Raw genomic sequence first — 27,883 nt, 5'->3', positions numbered from 1 at the left:
ACTCACCTATCCTGAGATATATCATACAGGAACAATTTGAAATCACAAACAACGACAAACTGCCGCATCCAGCCCTTTTTTACACCACCCGGCTTCGGTACCTGCAATCAAATTAATAAAAAAATTATATATTATTAGTTAACACAAAAGATTAGAACGTGTAGGTACTTTACACTTTTAAAATTCACTGAGGGCAGGTTAGTTACACGTCCGTTCCGCACGAAGTCTCGAAATAAAAGTGAGTCAACGCCGCAACGTTAGTCCGCTAACAATATTATATCAAATTTATAAAGTAGATAACAAAAATTAAAATTGAGATGATTGAGTATGATTGTATAATCACGTGACACGATATACTAAGGCTCTGTTTCACAATGTACGGATAAGTTCTACATAAGTTCCAAATTAGCTATTTATTACTTATTTGTAGGATAAACACTATTGTTGCGTTTCACGAGTGTCAGATAGCGCTATTCGTCACATAAAGTCCATCAAAAGTTATGAGTCCGATGAATGTCAAATAGAACAATTTATCTTCCAAATAATTTATGTGTTGCATAGCTATTTGTTACTTTATCCATACATTGTGAAACAGACCCTTATACTTTTTAATGAGACAGGAGGTAAACGAGCAGGCGGGTCACTTAAAGATAACTATATACCGCCACCCATAGACTACCGCAACACCAGGATCGTTGCAAGTGCGTTACCGGCCTATAAAGTTTTATCCACAATTCTGTTTACTTCCCAATACACGCAAGAAGCCATGCTCAAGATTTCTGTATACAAATCTAGCATTTATTACGTTGACTAAGTGTTTTACCATCAAATCAAAAAATATATTTTCTATTAAATTTATGATAATAAAAGCTAATATTACCTTGACATATCCCTCATAGGCTGTCCCCTGTCCCCTCGCGGGGTCAATGCCCAATGGACGACGACATCTCTCGGCGGGGAGGGGACACCTAGGCGCAACTAATGCACAGCAAGCGGTGTGGACAGCTACACCGCAACGCTCACAAACCACTCCTTGGCGGGTGACTCCAATCTATAAAAATATATAAATTATAAATATTTTAAATATTTGTATATGTCAGAGATTATGTTATAAAAGAACACGATGTCATTTGTTTATTAGAATGGCAACACCACGCAATATTATAGACATCTTACAGGTCGTAACTTGTCAATGTCAATTTGTCAATAGTGCGTAGAATCGTTCGTTGAGTACTTGAGTAGAGTGGCTCACTGATCGGCGCCTGCGCAGGCATTGACTGTGTTTAAATATTAAATAATAATGTCGGACGACGGTAGTGACGCGTTGTATCTGCGACATATATGATAAGAATACCGCTTATCACAACCTAAAAAATGGGACCCTGGTAAATACCATTAAAATACAGAACCACACTTGTTATTCTCCCGGTGTCACAGGCCTCAAGTGCTTAACCTTTATTATGAGGACCTGCTCCTGTGCCAAGTTTTCATTTCGCTTCACTCTTTCATAGCATTAATGCTAGATAATAGAATTTCTTGGTAAAGCTTTCCTGATAATAAATCGACAACTTTCAACATGCTAGGTACCAGATAGTCCACCTGTAGAATAGGCCAGTATTATGAATAGGCCATTTGTCCTTATCAAGCCAAACATTTCTTTTTAAATTTTTACCAAAAATACACTCTGATTTTTAATTCCGTAGCTATAATTTTTTGACATGTCAGTAATGGCAAACCTTTTTAGCCGGGCACTTCGATATATTCTTCGTGATATTGAAATACTTGTTATTTTTGTATTAGGTCACTTGAGTAAAAATATAAATATTTAGATTTACCATTTTGTAGGTAAAACATAAAAAGTATGTAGAATTTTAATAGGTAAAATTTGTCCCTTTTTCGGTGAACTTTTTTAGTAGCAACACTTATGACATGTCAGAATTTTGCGTAATTAAATGTCAGAGTATAACTTTTCCACGAACACGATCGACATTTATTTAAGAATTAGACATTAACTTACCATAAGTGAAGTGCAGTGATTGCATTTCGTGGGGCTACTAAACGTCCTTACTAGGAACTGGTGTAGTTTTTGTTTGCCGGTCACGGGCGCCGCCACAGACTGATCCTGTAACGAATACTGCTACACTTTATTAGGCCGAATTATCTTTAGATACATCTTTCATTTAAAACATTTTTTATTATTGGGGTATAAACTATAAATTAATTCGACGAATAATATTCATTCATTTTAATTCATTCACAATATTCATCGGTAATAAATCATAATAATGAAACTAGATCGCTTCAATATCGCAAACGGGTGATTTTTACAAGTTAAAATTGGTAATATAATATAGTTACATAATATTATTATAAATATGTATATTTTTAAATATTATTATGATATTTAAGAATGTTGTAAATACTCTATATGTGTGTGATATTAAATTAATACTATATTTCACTAAAGTACATATGAAATAAATATCAGTGATATTTTCTAATTAAAATGAACATACAGACGTAGCTTAAGTACCTAGTATAAATTTAATATCTTATTTATTAAGCTTTATATATTTTATTCTAAACCTGCTAATATAGCAACTTGCAAAACAAATAAATATTGTTTCATTTCTAAGTTTCAGTCTCGGAACTTATCGGAGTAACTTAAATTAGCACAAGCTATTAAATGTTATTTATTTACGAGTATTAACACTTCGTTACATACAGAAATATAATACAGTTGACATAATTAAATGAAAAGGAATTCAACACGGCCTTATCGCTTTCGAGCGATCTCTTCCAGGCAACCACTGTGAATGAAAATGTTGTACCCGAACACCCAATTCAGTACCAAGTTAAGGTACTTATGGAATAAATACCCAAAAATTTTGTAATCAATAATACTATTTTAGTCTAGCAATTATAAAGCAGTGCTGCCGCAACCAGTATGGCTCGTCCTCTTCTTCTTTATAAGCGATCATTTCTTCGATATACAAATTTAATTATAAAGCACAGATTTTCTCATGTTCTCATATACTGAGCTAGTGATCTTACGGGCATAAAAAGAAAACTGTATACAATTAGTTATATAAACTTACAGTGGACATTTCACTAGGCGAGCTCTTGCAGGATATAGGCGAAACAGCACGTTGTTCCATCTCATCTTGTGACTCGGCTGACCCACTCAGCGCCGTAGACTGTTGCGATCCATACATTATCTATTATGAAATTATTATTAGCGCTTTTGTGGCACACATTACATTTCTATCACAAACATAATATGCAATAGTGGACATCCTATTGGAGCATTTTTACTACGGTTTAATACTTTTAAGTCGTTTTAATAACAAACGACGGGCAGCAAAAGACTTCCGTGTGTCAAAAACGTATTGGATTTGAGATACGTCATTCATACTTATACTCTGATCTTTAATTCCGTATTCCGAATTCTGACAGCTATAATTTTTTGACCTGTCAGTGATGGTAAACCATTTTGGCCGGGTACATTTTTCAATTTCAATACGAGTCTGAACATCTGAGTCTATACATACATTTTATTGTTAGTTAATGTATCTGTGCGATGACGGTGCGATCCGTTTCACAATTTGACGGTTTCGATTCGATAGATTACAATCTACCGAATAATAATACGTTAAATTAAAAGCAGTTCGTTGAGGTTCACAATATTTCGACAGTTTACAATCTCGCGAGATGGATTACAATTTACGGTGTTTACAATTTTACGGTGACATATCCATTTTATTAAGTGCGGTGCTCCACATTAAAAGTGGTTTAACGGCGAGTGGTAAAAAATTAAAAAAAAGAAATAATTTTTTTTTAAAGGTACTAAACCAGGAATTAGTAGGCAGTGATGCCAGCTAAAGAATAAAATAAAGTAATTCGTGATATTAAATTATTTGTTATTTTTGTATTAGGTCACTTGAGTAAATTTTTGTATTTACCTTTTGTAGGTAAAACCAAAAATACGTAGTATTTTTTTATTACCCTCAAATAAGTCAAATTTTTCCCTTTATCCGTGGAGTACTTTTTTAGTAACACTTAAGAAATGTCAGAATTAAAAATCAGAGTATAGCGTTAAATTCTCACCCTAAAATGCTAATTATAACAAATAAACAGGACATTTAAAGAATCAACCCTCTATAAGTTTGGATATAAATTAAATCGACAAAAATATCAAATGAATTACATGCAGTTATTTATGACAGTAGCAAGCAAAACAAAACAATAATCTCACCTTTGCGTTACAACAATGCTGCACATTTCTGTAACGATAGCCCGGCGAGATCTGCGTAAAGCGAATGTAAGGCAACATAAATTAAGCACTATTAGTCACAACAATCTAAGTAATCGCAATGTACATGTGTGCCCATTCTTCCCCACACGAAACTACCTTTTGGAAGGGGCAACTAGAATCTTCTTTGTATTTTGTATGACGTTTAAAAGTGCCATTTTAGGTGGTCTAATTGAAATAAATGATTTGACTTTGATACAAAACTTATTAAAAAAAGCCTGTGCTTGACACACGCCGTCGACTTTTTGAGTCTAAGACATGTCGGTTTCCTCACGATGTTTTCCTTCACCGTTCGAGCAAATATTAAATGCGCACATAGAGAGAAAGTCCATTGGTGCACAGCCAAGGATGAGAGTCGCACGCTGAAGCCAATACTGCTCAAAACTAAATATTTCTATAATTCTACTAAAAAAATTGTCTCTTTGCAAAATGCTATAAAAAGAAAAGCACAAAATATGCATATAATTGAGAAATTATTAAAAAAAAAATTCTATATGATACAAATTTTCACAAAGTTTTCGTATACATTTGCGATTACCATTTTAACTAGTTTCATGATTGAAGTTATGATTTCATTAGTATAATTATGTGTGCATTAGCTTACGAACAATTGTGAATTCTACTTCTAAATGAAACAAAATCTAATATCATAAAAATAATAAAAACGACGTTACACTTAAATAACCTATTCAAACTAGCAGCTTTCATATTTCCTTAATTTTCAATGATGTTTAACAATATATTGCACTATTATTACTCCAACACATCATTTCTCAGCCATTTTTATGTCGCGACCCACGAAAAAGCCAAAAAGTTAAATAAAGCAGTTATAATAATATGTACATAGCACGCTTTTTTGTCGAATCTTTTATTCTACATACATGTGTGTTTGTATTTATTTTTGTTCAACAGACCGCGACGAAACAAACTCGACTCCCCCCCCCCAAGGGTCGCGACCCCCCCCCCCCCCGAGCTGAGAAACGATGATCTAACTTGTAACTAATATTGTTTTAAAACACTTATGTTATATAACATATGCTTCTAAGTAATATAAACAGACCTTCTGTTCATTGTTGATAGTGCTAACATTGTCGTAATGCCTCTCAGGTGGCGCATCCTTCAAGAACTGTTCGAGGTAACTCATTTGAGATGGCGGTCGGTCCAAGACTGAAAAATAAGAATTAGTTAAAACCCTTTCATTTATTTATACAAGTATCCTAGTGCTACCAAGTCAGAAACATTTTAACGCCGTCTTTATCTTTTTGCTTCAAACTTCTTGATTTTTTCTAGATTAACATACAGCATTTGACTCATACTTATTCCGTAGTAATAACAAAAGTCGAAGCATTTCAAACTGAGTCGTCGGGCAATAAATGTCACTGACAGTAGGAATGTGCACGCAATGCAACACGTTATCGATACTTAGCTACGCACGCACTCCTGATTGGTCGTTAGGAGTAAGGGTTGTTGTTTTTTTATAAATACATATATTTTTTTTGTTATGACACTCGATATGCACCTCTACAATTCTTACGCACATCACTACACCTCTCCATAAGACCTGTAAGTGCGAGCGAGACAGACAGATTAATATGGTTTTATGACCCGAAGCCTCAGTTCATAATGCGTCGACTATAGTATTACGTTATTTTCAAAATTCCTGTTACACATACATCATTTATATGAAAAAAATACTCAAACCTGACTCTGACTTAAGTTTAGCATCTTAGGATACTTGTTCACGCATTATAGAATTGGTAAAAATTATATAATTAACACAATAGAGGGTAAAACATAAACCAAATCCCAACCTCAACCATGAATCGAAAAACACATTTTTATGTTTTAGGTATAGTCGAGTGTTAAAGTGAAATAAATATGCACTATCCCATTTCTATATGGATCACGTGACCAATCTTCAGATAAATCAGAAGAAACGATATTATTTCTATAATTTGATAAATTCACTTAATTACTCGACTGTACATGACATGTTTTAGTGAACGGCTCGGGGCAATGACATGCATTTTGGACGCTTACAATGGACGCTGTACAAACTACTAACTTACAAACAAACCAGTACTTATTATAAACATTGAAGTCAAACTTATTAACCTTAAATCTACCTTCAATTTATTAATAGATAGAATGACGTCAGAAAAACTGTATTATGTATGTCGAGACATTAAATGACCTATTTGCTGGACATAATGAGATAAAATATAAGTACTGATTTGTATTACAGGACGTATACAAAACGAGGGTAGTTGACAATAAAAACAGATTAGTCAATGCCTATGATACAAACAAGTGTTAAAGAGAATAAAACCATGACGCTTTATGCGTTATCTGGTAATATGAACGGACGTGAAAACGAGGGTATGTAGTCAAAATCAGAAAGAGGGTATCTGTCACATTCATAAAACCGCAAGCTCAAGCAAAAGCGAAGCATTTAATATAATCGTTTCCATAAAAATGGCCGAAAAATCAACATCACTGTTTTAAAATCGAGACATAATTGGTAAAACTAACAAAAATATACTTAACTAAATAAAATTAACTAACTCTAAACGTTTCCATTTCATAAATTGAACTTTGAGCTTTAACTAGCTTTTGTTTTGTATTTAAATTTTCATGTGCCTTTGAAAAGATATTTGCAATACTTAAAGCTCATAGCGCGTTTATGAACAAAAGCGTAAACAATTTAAATTCTTAATTTAAATATTTTAATTAAGGTTATTTTCGTAGATAAACTCGACTTTTAAAACAGTGACAAACCCCTCAAAATATTTTTTTCCTTGACACTTGCTCGTACTTACAATGAAACGATAGGACTATGCTATGTTATTGTTTAAACACAGCACAAAAAGGAAATTCATAAAAACCTTAAAACAATATCTGTTGTAATTTCATATTTAGTTTAATTACGAATAGTAATGTTTTCCAATATGTCAAAGCCTTCAATATTTTTTACCAAACATTAGTATTTCCATAGTAAATCATGATTATAGAAAGACAAAATAAACCTGTATACTTAAATTATTAACAACAGATACTGTATGGGACAAAACAAAATAAACAATCACATACTAATGTCTACAGCTGTAGGACTAAGAGTTAAACGCACCATTCTCTTCTTTCCCGCTCCAATATGATTTAGTCGATCCCTGCCTGGCTGCTTGCGAAATTACAATTTATATTATGGACGATAAAGTCGATCTTTGTGAAGGTAATAAAAAAATAAATAACAGGATAATACATCAACTTTAATATCGTATAACTTATGTACATATCGCACATTTCTACAAGTACAAGGCACACTGTACGAAAAGACTGCGCTCCGATTCGTGACCGCAGAAATTATTTATATATTAGCACCTATAGATAGCACGTAAATGAGGCCCATGTGTTTAATAGACTATAGAACTCAACTGCAAGATAAAAAATCCGCATATACTTTATACGTAGACAAGGAACCAAGCAAAGTAAACAAAAATTAAAGTGTCATAAATCCGAACGCAACTGTCATACAAAGGCGCGCCAATGTTACACATTTGACGCTATTAACTAAGAGAAATAAATGCGCTGTAATGCTTCAAACAAATATAAATGTTAGTTTAGAAATAAAAAACGATAAATACAACTTTCACACTCATAATACCCTTTAAACAACAGTTTCTATTAAACTTTTTAAGGCCGGTGGAAACCAAAATATGTTCACGTCGTTGCAAGAAAAATAAATAAAATCGTACCTTTGGTAGCTTAGTATGGAAGGCTTAATAGACCTAATGTGTTATTGGAATAAGTATGAGTGCGTAGGTTTTTGAATAAAATGCCTTACTTAAAAATAAATTCATGTCATCTACTGATACAGACTATTGAGATAAAATCACGACTTCAAAGTACTTTATAAACTGGCAACTTTTTCATACAAATAATGCAAAAAAATTGAATTTTAGTCGACAACAAAAAATGTCAGTAGATGACATGATAGAAAATTAATACATGAAATGAGATTCTAAAACAAAGTAAACGTAACTAAACTAAACGTGATCTGCATTGTGATGCCCTAAAAAACTCCCCCTTTTCAACATATTTTTTTTAAATCTTCGATAGGGATGGGATTATAAAATTCGGTTTTAAATAATCTTCATTCACCAAATAACAAACTTGGCAACTTTTAATGTAATCCATAAAGACTAAAAACTTTCCACTGGAGTATATACTGGTATAGAATATTTATATATAAATCGCATACAATAAGGAAACTTCGTTGTTAAAAAATAAAGATGATAATGCAGCCATAATCTATCATTTCTATCAAATACGTTTTTCCGATTTTAATACGCGCCCAGGGAATATTTTAGTAGTACATTGAAAAGAGGTTTTATATATAAAAAAAGGTAAATAAAAATGACTAGTTCGTGTGGTTCTTTGGTAATAGCATTAAGATCAAATTGGTTTTAAGACTAGAATATTTTTGACGTAAACTGGCCTTGAGCCTATTAACACAATACTATACAATCTTCTATACAAAGATATATTTGTGTCAACTAATAATACGCCCGTTAAAAGATTACGTATACATCTTTGGGGTAACATTGTTTAATTTAAAAGTCAGCCATCTTGGATAATTCGTACACTTATCAAAACCAAATCGTCAACATAACAAGAAGAATTGAAAATATACATCAAAAACATTATCCATATATCTCGTGATAAACAAATATGGCTACGCCCCACAGACATGAGGTAACTCCCAAAACCAATGGCAAGTAAGGCCTAAACCACGCTCGAACTGTCATTAGGAGCACAATGCAGATAAAAATAATACAATAAAAGTTTTAAAAATGCAACGCAATACAGATTGAACCCGTCGATTGCCACAAATGGCGATAAATGCAACAATATAAAAGGAATAAAATAAAACACGTCATAACGCGTAAAATACACAAATGCATTTGGCCCCAATTTTGAATTTCGAATCACAAAATGGCACAGCGTCCGAAATCACAGATCCAATTTCGAATGTTCACAAACACACCGTACCATAGAGTCCATAAAATGTCAAAGACAATTTATTTTCGTTTTTTTCGTCGCGGTCGACGTTTGACTTTGTGGATTCCAACATTCCATTTTGAGATTTGGATTTGTTCCCGGAAAAAATCACGTTTCGTTTGTGTATTGGGTGGGATAGTGCGGTAACATGTAACGAAAACAAAAATAAATGGTGCACTAAATAAATATTATACACAAAGCTGAAAAAATAAATACTTATATTGACGTATATTTAAAACATGTATGTACCATACTAGAAAAAAACAATATTTTATTAATATTAACTTGATAAGAACTACTATAACGTGCATTATTTATACCGAAATTAAAAGTAAGGGCATCAAAATATAAAACAAATGTATAGTTGACAGAATATATATATATATATATATATATATATATTTTTTTTTTTTAATTCCCTCCTTATGAAACGAGATCTTTTAATACGAAATTTATCAAAACCCTATTCATAAAAAAGTTATGTTCCTTGGTTTTACCTAAAATCTGAAAATTGTCTTCAAACAAACCTAATGAACTATTTTTATCCACCAAAAGTCGCATACCTATATAAGTGCGTGTGTAACGTATACACACGTAAATATTACGTATATCGTGTATATACTCACAGGAGTTATGTGGGTGCGCCGGCGCATCCAGCTTGGCCTGCATGTCGCGGATGTGCTGCTCTTTGCGTTTCATGTCGTGCGCGACCGAGTCTAAACGCTGACGAGTCTCCATTAATTCCCTGAAAACGTACATGTATTATAAGTCTTTGTTTCTGTTAGAACAAATATTTATTACATCATACGTGAATAACCTGTAACAAGAACCTTTTCTCAATACATTTTTATTTGCCTTCTAATTGCAATAACTCTAGTGGATGATTACAATATGATATTTAATACCCCACGATGTTCATAATAAATAATATAAAAGTAATTTAAAAAATTTAATCGACATTTATAAAGTCTGGCTAATGAAAGAAGATAATTGAATTATTTGAAAACTTTCGGATGGCAACACAGAAAGAATGTCATTGAATTTCTTAGGTTAATATGATTTATTGTCTTGATACTTCATGCAATTACTCATTTTTATTTCTATTATTTATTTTTTCCGAATAGTTAACAAGTATAATAGCCTAAACATTTAGAAAGTTTCATAATCAATGTGAGAGACAGTGAGAACAGTAATGACTGATCTGAATCTATGCATATTGATTTTTTGCATTCTGGTTTTGATTATTCCGAATAAAGTTGTGTTTTTTAATAAATATATGTAGTTTTAGATTTCCTTGCAATGCTAGTCCTTTTAAGTATCAATAGTAAAATACTGAATACGTTACTATCAAAGTAAAAAATAATAAAATCAAGTATCAAGTATGTTTAATCCACAGAATACATCAAACTTTTAGGGATACCATACTATCTAATGAATTTGCCGCGCTATTTCGTTATCTTCTTTCATTAGCCAGACTCTATATGATTCAGTTAGTTTTTTTTTGGCAATAGTTTTAACATTTACTTAGTTACCAATATAATAAATGTTAAAATAAATTAAAAAAATAGGTATATCCTATAATATATTTGAATATAGGATACACATATCACAAAAACTAATCCAATTATTTTGATTGGACTGTTTCCTAAGTTGCAATTTATCTAAATAAGATCGAGGATCTTGATATGACTTTGAGGATCTGATATACTAATGTAAGGAAAACTAAGGAAAAAAGCCTAACTAGATATAGCTCTCACCTCCGTTTGAAGTCGGTTAATTAAGTAATAGACGTTTATTTCAAATAAACAAAGATTATCTGTAAACAATTATAATGTCCGTAAATTATGTTAATTAAGATATACCTCTGACTAGCAAGCAATTCAGCTCGCGTGCGGCTCAATTCCTCCGAAACCGTCTGTTTGGCCTGAATCTCTGAATGGAGCGACGATTGCAATGTGAGTATCTCCATCTTATCAACTTTCTGCGATCGCCTATTTCTCCATCCGGAACCAGCACCGGGACCGGAAGTAACCCCGCCAGGTGACACGGGACCGGATGTTCGGGTTGCCGATGCTGGGACACAACATAATTATTATAATAAAACCTTTTGTAAAACGTTACGATGCGGGGCGGGGATTAAATTACGCGTTATTGTTAATATTTTTTTCGACTTACACCACATAATAGTAACTAAAGAGTCACTAGGTGGTCACGAAACGTTTTACTATACTTGGGTACTGAAAAACGTTACGACGGGTAGTAGTAACATGGGGGGGGGGTCAATAATCTCTAAAAATTGCGTTACGTAATACTTGAACGCTCCCTTTACCGTACTAATATTTCTGCTTTTTATTCAATAATAATATTGTTTGTATGTAGTCGTTTAAAACGTTCATTTTCGGGTTATAATTAAATAATTATACTATAATTACCATGCTTCAAATAGTCTAACTCCTCGGTCATTTTCGTTGCCAATGCCTGCAAGTAACCACGGGCCTCCTTCTCATCAGCCACCCATCTTATTATGTCTGCAATCTGTGGATTAATACATGCATTACTAACTGAAAGAGTTAACTATACATTTTATGGGTCATATACATATTATAGAAGTCCGAATCTTCCCATTCCTAACTTTTTCATAGATATTTTTAATTTAATTAAAATCATTTTCTATTAAAATCTCATTAGCCTGATCTGAATCTGATACAATTGTTTTGTCGTGACTCAAACTCAATACCACCAATTTATAAGCATTGATTACATATGTGAACACATAGCTTTCACACCTATCGTTTTAAAATTCAAAAAGTTAAGAAATATTTTTAATAATTTAATGTTTCATTCGAGCAAAATACCTGTGTCTCCCAATGTTGCATTGTATCTCTCTTCGACCTAAACTCTTCCAACTCCATCTCTAACTGTCTCCTCTCCGCTTGCCAACGACGCCCGTTCTCCGCCATCTGTAAAATTTGTTATAAAAGTAATTTTACGTCTTAATAACAAGTATCAGATGAATTTAATTATGCAAAATAAAACAAGTGAGTAAGGATATTTATAAAAAAAAACGTGTGTGTACTTATGTACCCGCGTAAGAAGTTATACTTCTTTGGCGTAACAAGATAAAAAAAAATTTAAAAATTTATCTACGTTTGTAGAAAATACGACACTAACAATAGAAAAAACTAAAATGTTGACTGTAGCTAACTTCAGGGTGTCGGTTTCTTGTGACGGTGTGCGCGTGCATCGTAAAAGTTTACTCCCAAAATTTTTCCCTAACGCGCCAAAAGATGTATAACTTCAAATGAAAACCAATAAGTAGTATACAAACACAATTATATATTAAATAATTAGGCCGCACCATATAACGTCTAAATTTACTTACAGCATCAAGATCTTTAGCGAGTTTTCTGTTCTCATTTATCAGCATCTGTTTGTCTTCGCTGTCAGTCTTAGAAGATTGGAGCTGAAAAAAAAAAGGTAAAATTTATTATTTCCCAAAAAAAACATACGCTATCCTACAGTACTAAACCAAAACGCTCTTCTAATCTTTTCTTTATTACAGTAATTATTTACTTTTTTACACATATTACCCACACATTGTCTATGCTTGAAAACGAAATGCATTTTCGAGGATTCCTACAAAAAATTAATGCGTTTATATACTATTATTTTGAGAGCTTTGCTTAGTTTCGCTGACAAGAGGGGTGATATTTTGAATGAATGAATATTAATCAAACTAAAATAGATAATAGCAGTGTAGTGTATTGACTAAATGAAGTGTTGCTTGGTTGTCTCATGCGCCTACGTCACTTGTCACTTGTCAGACCGTCAGTCGCTAACCGACACCCGAACGGATCGGTTGTGTGTAGGACGTTTGTACCAGTGTTGTGCCGTAAAACACTCCAAGAAGGACATGACAAGCAGTTTCTGGTGTGGGTCGAACACGGTCGGTTGCGCTAAGTCCACGTCAAAAATAAAAAGGCCAAAAACTGTTTCCAGTATAAATGTACCTCTCTGTTCAGCATGGATCGTAGAGCATCAGTCTCATGAAGTTGTTCCCTCAGCGCATTCACTTCTGCGGAATACCGTGCTTGCTGTTGAGCCAATGATTCCGCGTACTGGGCCTAATGTTATATAATATAAGTTATTTAATTTCGTGTTTACTGTACTATTATTAGTACATATTTCAATCATAGTATGTCGGAGATTCAATGCGATTAATAATTACAAAGTTGGTATCACTACCGTCGTCCGACATTATTACTTAATATTTAAAAACGTCCGGCGCAGGCGCCGATCGAAAAGCAACTCTAGCACTTCACGACCGATTCTACGCACTACTGACAGCTTGACTTTGACACTTTACAACCTGTAAGATGTCCATGATATTGCGTGGTGTTGTCATTGTAATCAAACAAATTACACCGTGTTCTATTATAACCTAATCTTTAATTATATAATATTGGAAAGTCAAATTAGAGTGAGATTAAGATTAGTGAGGAAGGTGTATAAGGAACGAAGCGATAGTTTATATAAATTACATTAAATTTAAAAAAATTACCTCCAAAGCCTCAATATCGGCCTGCAACTTAGCGACATCGGCGGCAGCAGAGGGCTGAGTGGACGAGGGCGAAGCACCCGCTTCTACGCGTTGCAGTCGTAGGGACTCTTCGCGTAATTTGCGCTCCTTTATCAATAAAAAATAAATTAACTCAATAATATACTCACCGATAAAAAAATTGATTATTCAATATACAGATTTTAACTTAGTTTTGCCGAAGCAAAACTACGCTCTTATAAATCTCTCTATATATATATATATATAAAATTCTCGTGTCACAATGTTCGTTCCCATACTCCTCCGAAACATTAACTTAATTTTTTTTCGTTTTTATTTTTTTGATACAACATACATAAATAGAACCCCTAATTTTCACCCCTCTACGATCAACCATTATTTTTTTATTATAGTAGATAGTTATTTTTATTAAACAAAAACATGCTTCCTAGAAATAATATACATGGCAAACGTGTTGCCGGATCAGCTAGTAGTAATATATAATTGAAAAATTATTAAGCATAGTTTTAACTATAACTCAAGTTCTAGTCACTAAGATTTCATGATATTTTTAAATAATCCATCAGCCCTATGAGTCTGACACTTGTATAAGTTACGCTTAATTCGTCACGATGTTTTCCTTCTCCGAGCGTACATCAATAAATCCATCAAAGACCTCTGGGTCTAGACGTAAGGGGCCAACATTCCAGTACTTTCTAAAAAGATAATACAATATTATTCCTAACCTTAGTGGCTTCAGCGACAGCCGTCTCAAGTCTCGCTTCGAGTTCCCTTCTTCCTTTATCCGCACGTCGGATATCTTGTCTCAACGCGTCAATCTTTTGCATCGCTACATCCAACTCTTCCTCTTTATCGCGAACCTGATTAAAAGAAAAGTCTTATTAAAATAATGAATCCCTAAAAAGTACTATTACTAAGGTTATTTTCTATATATTATATATATATACTAGTGGACCCCACAGACGTTGTCCTGCATGATATTTCAAGCGATTAGAATATTAAAAAAAGTATGAAAGTACCGACTGCAGCGCCATCTGCTGGGCTGATTTATGAATCTTAACCATTCCCAGATCCCCTTGAACACACACAAAAAATTTCATCAAAATCGGTCCAGTCGTTTGAGAGAAGTTCAGTGACATACACACTCACAGAAGAATTATATATTAGATTGTGATATTTTTGGAGGGGGGGGGGGGGTCCTTTTGTAAAACGTTTCGTTACGGGGCGATTCGGGGTTAATATTTTTTTCGACTTTCCAGTACTTTTTAGGTACATACATAATGGTTACTAACTTTCAGGTTTAAAGAGTCACTAGGAGGTCACGAAACGTTTTACTATACTTAGGTACAGAAAACGTTACGGCGCGTTACATGGGGGGGTCAATAATCTCCAAAAATTGCGTGACGTAATACTTGAACGCTCCCATTGCCAGAGGGCTCGCAAGTGCGTTGCCGGCCTTAGTTTACTTTTAGTCATAAACGTATGCTCACCTGCCGCGACAGTTTTTGCTTCTGCTGCCGAAGTTCAGACAACTTTTCTGTAACCTCATTATATTCAGTCATCGCTAGTTTACGTTGGGTAAGGGCGTCTCTAAGCTCTTTATCCTGTATAAAAAAATATATTTATAAAATACTTTAATAGAAAATTAACACGGCAGTCAACAATGGGAAATAAAGAAACATTGAATATAATATATTTCACTCGGGGTAAACCTATTGCATAGCATTTTTTATCAACTTTTGCAATTATAATTATTTATTTATTTTTTATTTATGCAGTGTTTTTTTTCTTCTTTGATAATTATTCAATCTCCCACTCTACCAGACTCAGACTATATAGTCCGTCTCACTCTAACGCGTACTGGCCGCGCTTACGTCACCGATCTCGTCAGAGAGATGAGAATACGCAATATTCGTTCTGTCAGACTCTAATGCGCTAAGTCACCGATCACGCCAGACCGATGTGAGACGCACTATGCGTTCTGTTCTAAAGCGTATTCACCTATATTACGTCATAGTTTGTTAGGTTTATTTTCCTTACGGAATTTATTAATTCGGTCGCCCTGCTCAAAGCCCGCGATACAATCTATGCAATAGCTTAAATATTTTTCATTTCATTAGATAATTAAGAAAATACGAAACATTTAGTTTCTAAATAAAATATAAAAATTAACATTTAATTTTCGTATTGATTCACTGTTGTCTTTGAAACTCACCTGTAACCGTAATTTCTCAATGGAGTCCGTTTTATCCTTAATCAGCTCTTCTTTCTCCGTATTTAATCCTTCTATCTTTGTTTCGAGCTCACGCAACTTCGCTACTAGTTCTTGAGGCGCTGATGACAAGTCCTATAAAATAAATATTTAATTTAACAGCTTCAAAATCATCAATTTGCAGTCAAATTATAATATAAACAACGAAAGAAAAACACTTTTTTACCGGATTGAAGTTATGTTTTATTACAATTATTTTACAAAATTTTAAATTTAACAGACGTTTCGCGTGCTTTACAGGGTGCGTGGTCATGGCGACTGAAGACAAAAGGTGTTGAATGTCAAAAAGTATCACAGCTGTAGAAAAAGTATTATCTTGTATTTATTTCCCCGGAGTTGGTATCGACTAAAATATGGAGGGTTTTGGCAGAAATGGCTCAAAAAATGTGTTTTTCTATGTGTAAAAGTTATGTCAATGAAAGACAATACTATAATATAAACTTCGTATAACCTATATATAATATTAGTGACAACGGTTAATAGAATTATTTTAAAACAGACCGGAAATATCGGACAACTATGAAACACAAATTTCTGATCTATAATTAATTAAACCTATTGACAACCAAGTGACCACTTTTAATTTCTACGAATATAAAAGACATCAAATAATTCCCACATAGGAACAGTTTTTATTGGAAAATTAAATTGTCGATTTTAGTATTTTTACTTATACGGCAAACGAACAGTAATTCATTTTTAAATATAGAGATTTATCCATCCAGGGAATAACAAAAGAACATCATTCTGTCTTTGTTACTTGTTTCCTTCTTAGTAAAACAATACAAATCGTATACATAGTAAGACGTTCATTTAGATTATAATTTTGAAAAACAATTAATATAATAATAATTAAATAAATATACAACTGATAAACATTTGAATAGAAGGAACAAATTTTGTGTCTTAATCTTTGGCTCAGAATTAATAAATATTCTTTAGAAATACATATTTTTTGCGTATCTATTAAAGTGTTGTAAGAATCTTTTGTTATCAAAGTAATATTAAAAATTTATATGAAGAATTAAGAACTATACTTACCGGTGAAACGGTTACATTATTTTCACATATCGTTAAAGTTTCCAATTCGCTATTCTTTTTCTGTAATGCCGCTAACTCCTCTTTTAAAAGAGTTAATTGATCTGTAATAGTAAAGGGGGTAGAGTAAATGTGATATAAAATAAAAAAGGCACAAACTAAGTGATACCTATATCTTATATTCCATAATAAACATAATCTTAAAATAATAATGACTTCGAAAGAACTTATGACAAAATATAATAATATTTTGAATTTTGAAAATTTCAACGTATACGTACCAGTAGCACCGTCTACTTGACTACTGGCCCGTAGTTCAGCTATCGTTTGAGCTAGTAGAGCATTTTCGCATTCTAACGCTTTTAAAGCGGCTCGATCTCCCGCGTTTGATGGAGCCTAGAAAGATATATGAGAGAGTTGTACACAGTTGTTGAGTTATTGCTACACCCGCGTTTAGTATGGTTAAGAGATAAGATTTACGTCTACGGAGCACACTATACTATTCCCTATTTTTGAAGTTATATTTCTTTAGGCGCGTTATGAAAAATTGATGAGAGTGAAATTTTACGATGCGCGCGCACCGTGACACAAAATTAACAGAATGAAGTTGCCCACGGAAGATGCTACGGCATTGGACATAATTTAAAAACAACATTCAAATAATAATAGAATTTATGTTACACTTAATGTAAGAGAATAATAATAAATATTTATTTATTTAATTTTTCAAATGTAAACTGAACTTTATTGACTATAATGACTCCTTTTCCAGTCTTTGATTATGTAAGTGTAATTAATTATTTGCATGCAATCAAAAAGTATTTTTAATAATGCCAAAGAAGTATAACTTCTTACGCGCGTACATAAGTACACGCACCCTTTTTATTTTTTGCGTATATCACTGTTAGTCAGAGAGTTAAAGATCGAATAATAAAAATACTTAATTAAGTCTTTTTTTTAAATATAAGAAATAATACCTCATTTACCTGACTAGGAGCGTTCTTGGCAGGGCTGAGCGGCGTAGGAGCACCGAGATCGGACAATCTCGATCCAGCCGTAAAGGTGAATCCAATGAATGGCAGGTGGAGACCAGAAAACGCTGATGATGCTGATGGCGGAGGAACAGCTTCTGATAATCTAAAAAAAATATGACTTTTATAGAATATTTTGCTATAAATAATGTTTATTATGAACTATTTTATATTTGAACATAGGGTAGCTTTGGGAGCGTTCAAGAACATAGAAAAAGAGTCTCTGGACGGTCACGAAACGTTTTACTATTGAGTAAAGAAAAACGTTACGACGCGTTACATGGGGGGGGGGGGGTCAATAATCTCGAAAAATTACGTGACGTAATACTTGAACGCTCCCATTAACAAATATTCGATCCAGATATCAATAAAACTTTAAAACTCGTTGTCGTTCGTATTAAACGTACAGTACGTGAAAGAACTACTCAGGGTACTTAGGTGCAATCATTTAGAAATAATATCCTTCAAAAAATAATTGAAATTTAAAAAATCGATATAAAATATTTTTTGTGAAATTTTGTTTACTTGTACTGATAATTGACAGTACATTGTTTCAAAAAAAACTTAGTTATTCAAAAAAATACTACGATTGTTTTCTATAAATCCATCCAATATCAAAAAAAAGCAATCGAGACGGAAAATATTCTATAAGGCTTTTATCTACTACTAATATAAAGATTTTCTTTTAATTAAAAAACCGAGAAAAAGGTTCATATTCGAAGTACGATCTAAGGACCAGCCATAGACAAGAGAACTGGGATATGTAGACGTTACATAATGACATACATAATCAAAATCGAGTTTCTTTGGATGATTCTATCGTGTGTGTATTTATTTTTTAAGAAATATATTTTTGAGAGCTTCTCTCAGTTTGGTAAAATATACATATGTATATACATTACCTTATATCCGTGTCATCTACGTCAAAGTTGGATGTGTCAGTGGGACTGGCCACGTCGGGAACGAAGGGTGCGCTTGCCTCTCGAACCGTTTCCCATTCCACACCACTGAACCACGGGTGATTCTACATAATAAATTACAATTAATTATTGGCTTTTGAATAAAGCCAAATTAAATGTATGTAAATAATATAAATATTTTTCTACTTGCAAATAAATGACAATATAAAAAAATAATTATATTTAATAATTCACAGTAAATAAAAAGAAGTCGATAAAATAGCAAACCTTAAAATCTTGAATCCCGTTTCTTCCTAATCTCGTATCAGACGCACATATCAACCGGCGAATTAAATCTTGCGCTTCCTCAGAGACCTATAATTTGTACATAGATATATAAGCATAAATAATTATAATAATAAATAATTATCGCAAAGAACAGTCTAAAGATTATATTTCTTAGATAAGGGAAATGTAGACCTTATCGTACATATATTAAGATTCACTTTTCAAATGTAATAAAATAAATAAAAACTTTATTCATGACAGAAACATGATTGTGACAAAATCGATCTAACGCTATTTCCCCCCACACTTCCTAGTTAGCCCCTGCGTTATGAGTAACTAGATTACAATTATTATGTGGTATATGGAGCTTGATTAAAACAATTTTTTTTAAGAAAAGTTGTCTTAGTATTAGATCTAATCACACAAGTCATATAAGATCTTAAGTTATGTGTATGTGAATGGGTGTGTGTATGCGCACACACACCCATTCACTTACACTCTGCATTTTCTGGTGTTTTAGAGTTATCGTTATACGAAAATGTCATTGTAATTTTGACATACCATGAAGTCGTTAGATATTTAAAAAAAAACTTTAACCTGTATAATTTGATGTTTTAAATTTATTATTTATTTAGTAGTATTGGGCTAATAACGTGCGCCTCTCATTCCTAAGGTCGTAGGTTCGATCCCCGGCTGTGTACCAATAGACTTTCTGTCTAAGTGCGCATCTAACACACGCTCGTAAGGTGAAGGCTAACATCGTGAGGATCACATGTCTCAAATCCACAAATCTTAACTATAAATAAAATAAAAATCTGTTTATTCATTTTAAGTACATATGCATTACAATGTGTAAGATTTGGGAACCCTTTTAAGTAGGAAATACCTGTGTCAGGGTTCTCAGCTCTTCCATAACAAACTGAAGTATAAATTCCTTAAAATATTCCTTATAAAAATTCCTTATATATAATTTAATTGCATCTTTTATTTTATTTTATTTACTTTTCAACTGTTATCAACACGCCTACTTGTCTATGAAATAAAAATGATACGGAAGCAATCTGAGCCCATATAGGCCTGTAGCGCTGGATTATTATTATTTTATTAAATTTATTATTATTGTTAGATTTAACTTAATGATTGAAATTTTTTTACCTGTGCTGCATGTTCGTCCTGGGGTGGACAGTGGAAACACCTCGCATGATTCATTATCTTTCCGTATGTTTCCACTAACGACTCTGCGTAGAACGGCGTCTCACCGAATAACATCTCGTACATACACACACCTAAAAATAATTTATAAACTTCAAATAAATATCTACATGCAGAGACAATACTTGGATAGATAAACAACGTTTATGCAATTTAAATATATTTATAAATACAATACACGTATAAAATTACTTTTTAATAATCAATTTACAATGGATTAAAACAAAGTAAAATTACTAGTTTTTGTACACATTACCGACTACTCATAAGGGAGCGTTCAAGTATTACGTCACGCAATTTTTGAAGATTATTGAAATCCCCCCCCCTCATGTAACGCGCCGTAACGTTTTTCTATACCCAAGTACAGTCCCTAAAAGTTACCATTATGTGGTGTAAAGTACTGGAAAGTCGAAAATAATATTAACAATAACGCTTAATCAATCCCCACCCCGCATCGTTTTACAAAAGGCACCAACCTCCCCCCAAAATTCGTGACGTAATACTTGAACGCTCCCTAATAACGACAAGAAAATTAATGAAAAAATAACTCACCAAGAGACCACCAATCGCACTCGGGACCATACCGTCCCTGGCCGTCTTCCATCGCCTAGAAGAATTGGAAATTATAATATGTCAAGAGATCATTTCCGAACGGTGTATTCATAAGTAGGAAACACAGGTTTATTCTGACAACGCCAATTCCATAATATGGAATATTTTCCTCATAAAGACTGTTTTACCAGAATAAAAACCTAAATTCAAAAGAAAACTAAATTTTTCAATTATTTTCTCTCCATAACAACCTTCCTCAGCGCTCAAGGATTTTTTTTTAATTACTCAAATTGGTATAGCCGCCTTCGAATGTTCCGCTTAGCAACATATTTTGCGTTTCATTTTTATTTATATAGATAATAAATCTTTCTGCCTTTTAGAATATCCACTGACTAGTGTCCTTGCAATTGTCTTATAATACTAACATTGTATAAGTGTTATCACTAAAGCTTCACCTCTATATTCAATGACACTAAATAAGCCTACTAACTTTCACACATTTGATAATAAAACAATTTTTTTACCGGATTGAAGTAATGTATTTTAAATTATTTTTCATAATTTTAAATTTTAGAAGACGGCCTAAAATTGTCAAACACCTGGAATTCAATAATATCCGAATTAAAATCTCAAGATAAACAATCCGCGAAAATAGAGGACACCGTGAGCCATTTCTACCAAAACCCTCCATCTTTTAGTCGATACCAACTCCGGAGAAATAAATACAGATAATGCAACTTTCTCTACAGCTGTGATACTTTTTGACATTCAACACCTTTTGTCTTCAGTCACCGTGACCACGCACGCTGTAAAGCACGCGAAACGTCGGTTAAATTTAAAATTATGACAAATAATTGTAAATACATAACTTCAATCCGGTAAACAATTGTTTTATTATCAAAAGCCTAATCTATTCTTATAACTATAATACTCTTTCGTCTCTTTCTTTCAAATCGTTTAAACGCTGTGATGATAAGAGACAGTTAATTACTTTAATCAAAACGGTTCAACAAGATTCATATATTTTTTATTATGCTATTATTTTTAATTTACACTACACTTATTAAAGCTACATCAGCTTAAAAGGTAGGTTATAATTATCTTCGTAGAATCGAAAAGTTATCGCCCTATGAAAAAATTAAAGCCGTAAATATAATTTTAAAAAATAGTCACCTTTTATTCAACAATATACAACATATAGTATTAGAGTCATTTCAAACATTTCAAAAAAGCATTCCCACTCACCCGCAATATTTCAGGTGATATGTAGTCTGGAGTTCCCACAGCCACATTGCTTTGTACCTATCAATAAAATATAATTTTACCGGATCTAAACACGTTAATCAAGTTGACACAATTTTATAAAAAAAATAAATTAACATAAACAATCTAATCTGCAACATTTTAACCAGATTTGAATTAAAAATTATATTTTTACTAGCTGACCCGGCAAACGTTGTTTTGCCATGTATATTATTTCTAAGACACATTTTTTTAGTTTAATAAAAATAACTATCTACAATAATAAAAGAATAAGTAGGGTTGATCGAAGAGGGGTGAAAATTAGGGGTTGCATGCTTTATCAGAAAAAAATAAAATCAAAAAAAAATTTCTAAAAATTATAATTTTGTGTGGACAACCCTTATATACTTAGGAGTTAGAAAGATAGATAGCCGGTTCTCAGACTTACTCAATATGCATAAAAAAATTCATAAGAATCGGTCGAGCCGTTTCGGAGGAGTATGGGAACGAACATTGTCACACGAGAATTTTTTATATTAGATTATTAAGTAGTTAACTTCATGTCCAAAATTACTATTCCACAACAATAATAGAAATGTTATTAATTTCACCATCAACATCGAAATTTTAAATTACCTTTCCATCATCTCCCAAACGGAGACAGGATCCAAAATCAGCAAGCCTGATATGTCCACTGGCGTCTAATAGAACATTATCTGGCTTAATATCCCTGAAAAAAAAACATACAAATTAAAATCTCTTTAATATACCCAAGATGAAAATAAAAAATTAAATAGAATATTGTACTTGGTCTAAATAAGTAAACTTCAAATATGTTATAAAAGTATTATAATACTTTTTGATAATATTTTTATTGCATTTCATTTATATTTATTGATTCCTTGTACGAGCCGCATAATTTAATAAATATAAAAATGATGACGACTCATTGGTCTAGTGGTTAGTACCCCTCACTGCGAATCCATGGGTCCCGGGTTCGATCCCCGGCTGAGACGAACATCGATGTGATGAGCATTTGGTGTTTTGCTTAGGTCTTGGGTGTTTAAATATGTATTTATATGTCTATCTATCTATAATATGTATGTATATCCGTTGCCTAGTACCCATAACACAAGCTTCACCGGCTTAGCATGGGACTAGGTTAATTGGTGTGAATTGTCTTTAAAAAAAAAAAACACACACCTATGCACATATCTCAGCTCATGAACGCTTTGTATGGCCAGCACCATTTCAGTGATGTAGAAACGGGCCATGTCTTCTGGGAGTCGGTCTTCGAATTTTGAGAGTAGCGTCAGCAGATCACCGCCGCAGTAGTAATCCATAACGAGATACTGAAAAGAGTTTTAAATTAAGAATAAATATAATTTAAAAAAAACCCTTCAAAGTAAAGCATGATTATAGAAGGGCCAATTTATCGGTATAATATATTATTTATTTATTCGAAGTTAGCACAATTGCTTAACTTTTTTCAATTCCGATTACATTATTCTTGTAATAATAGAACGTTTTTATATTATACCCTTTTTTTCTTTTTTTTTTAATAATACCTATTCTACTCCCCTGCCATAGTGTCCAGGAACTTTTTCTATCTCTAAACTTCACATCACACGTCTCGCGAAATACGCCCCGGCTACATCGGTAATATATTTGTTTACAATATACATGGGTGAGCCGGGGCGCAATTCCTCGCGAGACCCGAAATTATACCCTTAACTTTTACTAATAAACAATTTCTGTTCTAAAGAGAACTGAACGTCGTCACAATGTTAGGTCATATAAAATAAACATAATAAATGTGATTTATTGAATTGGCCCTACTAATTATTTTGAAATTGAATAAAACACGTTACTTTACAAGAAATAGCTTGTATGGGAAATGGATATATAGGTATAAAATAGCAGTTGCGTTGACAGGGAAAGTAGGGCAAGCACAACCAATACTTCCTAGGAGGCGATATTTAGAATAAACATTTATTTTATCATTTTAAAAAGTTATAGGGGAGACATTTTAAAATAATAGAAATCGCATATTAAATATAACAGTGGATTTTCCTTCATTTTACACGCGTTAATTAGTGATAATAATCTAAAATCAGATTTTGTATAATTTTTTCACGATAAAAAATTTCGAGTTAGTATCCGTTTGTATTTCGCTTAAAACACTAAGCTTTTTTTAAATTACATACCATGGAATATAGGAATAGCATTTTTCTATATTCTACCTACTTTATTCCAACACTCACCAAATTATGGTCATCTTGAAAGGCATAATGCAAGTTTGTTATCCACCTTCTGTCACCGAATACCAGAACATCCCTCTCCTCTTGAAAACACGCCGTGTCCGCGCGCTGTAAATTATTTTAAATACTTATAAATTAACACAAAATTTTAATAACTTGTATGTGTGTAACATAGGGGAATTATTCTTAAAACTTATTCTGCGACGTACTACGCTCACCCGTGCTGTAGAAGATCTCCAACAAAACCCCATAGAAGTATTTTTTTAAGCTATTCCATAGATTTTATAGCGGGTGGCGACCGAATCAAGAAATTCCGTAACGAAATAAAAACCTAACATACGATGACATAACATACGTGCGGCCAATACGCGTTAGAGCGGGAAAGAACGCATACTGCGTCTCACATCTCCCTGACGAGATCGGTGACGTAGCGTAAGCGCTGCCGGTGCAGTCGGTACGCGGTGGAGTGAGACAGAGTATATATCAAAGAAAAAAAAATACTGCATAAATAATGGTAGAATTAATTAATATCAAAGAAAAAAAATACTGCATAAATAATGGTAGAATTAATTAATATCAAAGAAAAAAAAATACTGCATAAATAAATAATAATAATTGCATAAGTTTTTAAAAAATGCTATGCAATTGCTTTACCGGTAGTCTCCGAGTGCCACACGTATTTTTTTATGAAAATGCTTCATCTCTTACCTGAGGTTCAAATTTTCGAAACCTTAAGACCCTCGAAGCTACACGCAAAATTTAATTTATTACCTACTGGAAAAACCGTCAATTTGGTATACATTTAGGAAATTTTCTCACCTTAAGCATTTCCCATTTGTTGAGTATTTTCATGGCATACACCCTTTCACTACTTGTCACTCCGGCCGCACCATTTCCTTCTCCATTCTGAAAATATATCAAAAAATCATTTTATCATTGGAACTACATAATTAACTTTACTATTCGACGATGATTTACAACGTCGAATTAAGTAAACAATATCTATCTAAATACAAAAGCACGAATGCCTTGAAATACAGACTGAAAAAAATTAAATAATATTACAGTCTAAACCATTTCCAAAATCAACCAAAATCAAAGGTCCCGGCTGAATTCTATTGTATTAGGTTCTTAATACGTCATCGGCTGTTACGACTATCGGTTTTTACGACCAAATATGTATCCCTTCGATATCGTTGTAATAGATTTTGACTGTTTATACAAATACCTGCATAAATGAAGCTCTAACGACGCACACTTCACCGAAAGCACCCCGACCTATCACCTTCACCAATTCAAAGTCGTCACGGGAGAGTCTTAGTCGCTTCAATGCCGCTGCTACTGGTTTCACTAAAAATATATTTTGAAAAATATTTAAAAAAAATACCTTTTCGTCAGATTATCGATCGCATTTATTCAAACTCAAAATAACTTTATTCACATAGGTAAAAAGTACACTTATGAACGTCAGAAAATAAGTTAAATTAATTTTAAATTTACATTTACTACCAGTTCGCAAGTCAAGAGCGTAGAGCGGGCATGAACTGGCAAGAAACTTTCCGCCACTCTTTTTAATCGCTAAGTTTTGAGTCATACAAATTGTTAGAACTGGAGCATATCAAACCCAAGGATTAGGATCATTTAAATTATTGTTATGCCCATCAAGTAGTATAATTTAAGATTTTGATAATATTATTGACAACTTTAAAATAAATCCAAGGACCGTTTGATAAGTCTAAGGCTAAGTTCAGATGACCGCGCGTAGCCGCGCGTCGCCGCGTGGTTGGAGCATTCACATGACGGTATATGTACGCGCGGCAGTGTGGCTTCAACATTGATTGACAATGGACGTGGAGGAGGCAATTTGCTTATGGATTTTATAAAAAAGACTGAGACGTCGCAGAAGAAGACAAAGACGATACTGGGTGCATCCAATTTTGAGTGACAGACTTTCTTCCAGCCTGTTTGTCACTTTGTATCCCGACTTGAGGTTACACGAAGATAATTTTTTTAACTATTTCCGGATGTCAGTTGCATCCTTTGATTTTTTATACGATTCTATTGAAAATGATTTAAAATCCAGTGAAGATGCTATAAGATATTGCATATCACCAAATACTTAATACCATATCTTCGGTACTAATTTTGCATCGATCTATGTGTCTTTCCGTCTCAAGCCGCGCGGATCAACTGAACAGGTCGATACAGGTTTGCAAAACTTGTGCCGCGCGCGGCCGCGCGGAAGCGCGCGGTTCAAGATCTTGCGCGCGGGTCGGAGCGCGCCGCGAGTTGGCGTGCGGTACCGCGCGGTAATGTAGACGATAATTACCGTTTATATTGATCTTGTACCGCGCGGTCATCTGAACTTAGCCTAAGTCAGTAACTTTGTGAATGTTCCCATCAACTGTGATCTATTGTCAAATTTTGGACAAATTGCGGCATTTAATTGCTTAAAAGTTGCATTAAAAGCAGGCAACATCGTCAATTTTAACGACAACGTGATGTGAATTCTAAGTGGTAAATCAGGATTAGGCATTATTTTTTGCTTAAAAAAAACCATCACGAAATCAAGGAAAGGCTTTATATATATTATGGAGACTCTGCCTCCGTCAACTTCAATGGTTAAGAAGTAGTCTATTTTGATCATTTTCCGAAGAAGTCCTATTCCAACGTTTAGAGTTTTTGCGTACAAGGAAATTCACTCATTCATATATAATATATGGCATTTGAAAAGCGACTTCCGAAGTGAGAGGTACACCAATTCTGCCTCCCTAATATGGCATCGGCGTCTCATATGAAATGAATTATTATTTTATGTTTCTAAATGCCGTAAGGAACTTACAACTTACAAGCCTTAGGCATATACTTAACACAAATCTCCTACGCTATGCCCCCTGAAAAACCTTAAATTAGGTTGGTATTCCTTACCATAGTTGATAAAATCGGCCACCGCCTTTTCCCGTCGAAGACTGCTGTTACAACACTCGTCATACAATACTAGAAGCACGTCTAACAATGTTTCAACGCTTAGACCGTGCGTAGGCCCCTGCAGTCGGCGGGAAACAAACATTGTCTCGATTTGTTTAAGACGTTTGATGCCGAGCACTGAAACAAAATTAATATCATGTACTTATTTCCC

General features: G+C 33.3%; 1 protein-coding gene across 5 annotated transcripts in view; it reads right to left on the bottom strand.

Moving 5' to 3' along the window:
• The window catches only part of LOC125052267 (serine/threonine-protein kinase Genghis Khan), a 49,807-nt gene that overhangs the window by 17,252 nt on the left and 4,672 nt on the right, over window positions 1-27,883 (bottom strand). The window contains exons 3-33 of one of the 5 annotated variants that reach the window (XM_047652994.1): window positions 27,673-27,849; window positions 25,973-26,094; window positions 25,564-25,650; window positions 24,748-24,852; window positions 23,687-23,835; window positions 23,120-23,213; window positions 22,487-22,543; window positions 21,242-21,296; window positions 20,633-20,763; window positions 19,478-19,564; window positions 19,193-19,314; window positions 18,237-18,396; window positions 17,541-17,655; window positions 17,263-17,363; window positions 16,165-16,296; window positions 15,440-15,553; window positions 14,675-14,809; window positions 13,932-14,057; window positions 13,381-13,494; window positions 12,753-12,833; window positions 12,226-12,330; window positions 11,803-11,905; window positions 11,233-11,443; window positions 9,997-10,115; window positions 7,440-7,487; window positions 5,373-5,479; window positions 4,256-4,306; window positions 3,099-3,218; window positions 2,018-2,134; window positions 881-1,051; window positions 7-101 (exon numbers count right to left, since the gene is read on the bottom strand). In XM_047652994.1, coding sequence (XP_047508950.1) covers window positions 7-101; window positions 881-1,051; window positions 2,018-2,134; window positions 3,099-3,218; window positions 4,256-4,306; window positions 5,373-5,479; window positions 7,440-7,487; window positions 9,997-10,115; window positions 11,233-11,443; window positions 11,803-11,905; window positions 12,226-12,330; window positions 12,753-12,833; window positions 13,381-13,494; window positions 13,932-14,057; window positions 14,675-14,809; window positions 15,440-15,553; window positions 16,165-16,296; window positions 17,263-17,363; window positions 17,541-17,655; window positions 18,237-18,396; window positions 19,193-19,314; window positions 19,478-19,564; window positions 20,633-20,763; window positions 21,242-21,296; window positions 22,487-22,543; window positions 23,120-23,213; window positions 23,687-23,835; window positions 24,748-24,852; window positions 25,564-25,650; window positions 25,973-26,094; window positions 27,673-27,849 — 3,511 coding nt within the window. The remainder of the gene's footprint in view (window positions 1-6; window positions 102-880; window positions 1,052-2,017; window positions 2,135-3,098; window positions 3,219-4,255; window positions 4,307-5,372; window positions 5,480-7,439; window positions 7,488-9,996; window positions 10,116-11,232; window positions 11,444-11,802; window positions 11,906-12,225; window positions 12,331-12,752; window positions 12,834-13,380; window positions 13,495-13,931; window positions 14,058-14,674; window positions 14,810-15,439; window positions 15,554-16,164; window positions 16,297-17,262; window positions 17,364-17,540; window positions 17,656-18,236; window positions 18,397-19,192; window positions 19,315-19,477; window positions 19,565-20,632; window positions 20,764-21,241; window positions 21,297-22,486; window positions 22,544-23,119; window positions 23,214-23,686; window positions 23,836-24,747; window positions 24,853-25,563; window positions 25,651-25,972; window positions 26,095-27,672; window positions 27,850-27,883) is intronic. The other 4 variants (XM_047652996.1, XM_047652995.1, XM_047652997.1 and 1 more) reach the window with 4 other exon arrangements.

This window comes from Pieris napi, chromosome 9 (assembly GCF_905475465.1).
Source record: "Pieris napi chromosome 9, ilPieNapi1.2, whole genome shotgun sequence".
Lineage (NCBI taxonomy): Eukaryota > Metazoa > Arthropoda > Insecta > Lepidoptera > Pieridae > Pieris > Pieris napi.
The sequence above is the reverse complement of the archived record's forward strand: the minus strand, read 5'-3'. Positions and strand labels throughout refer to the sequence as shown.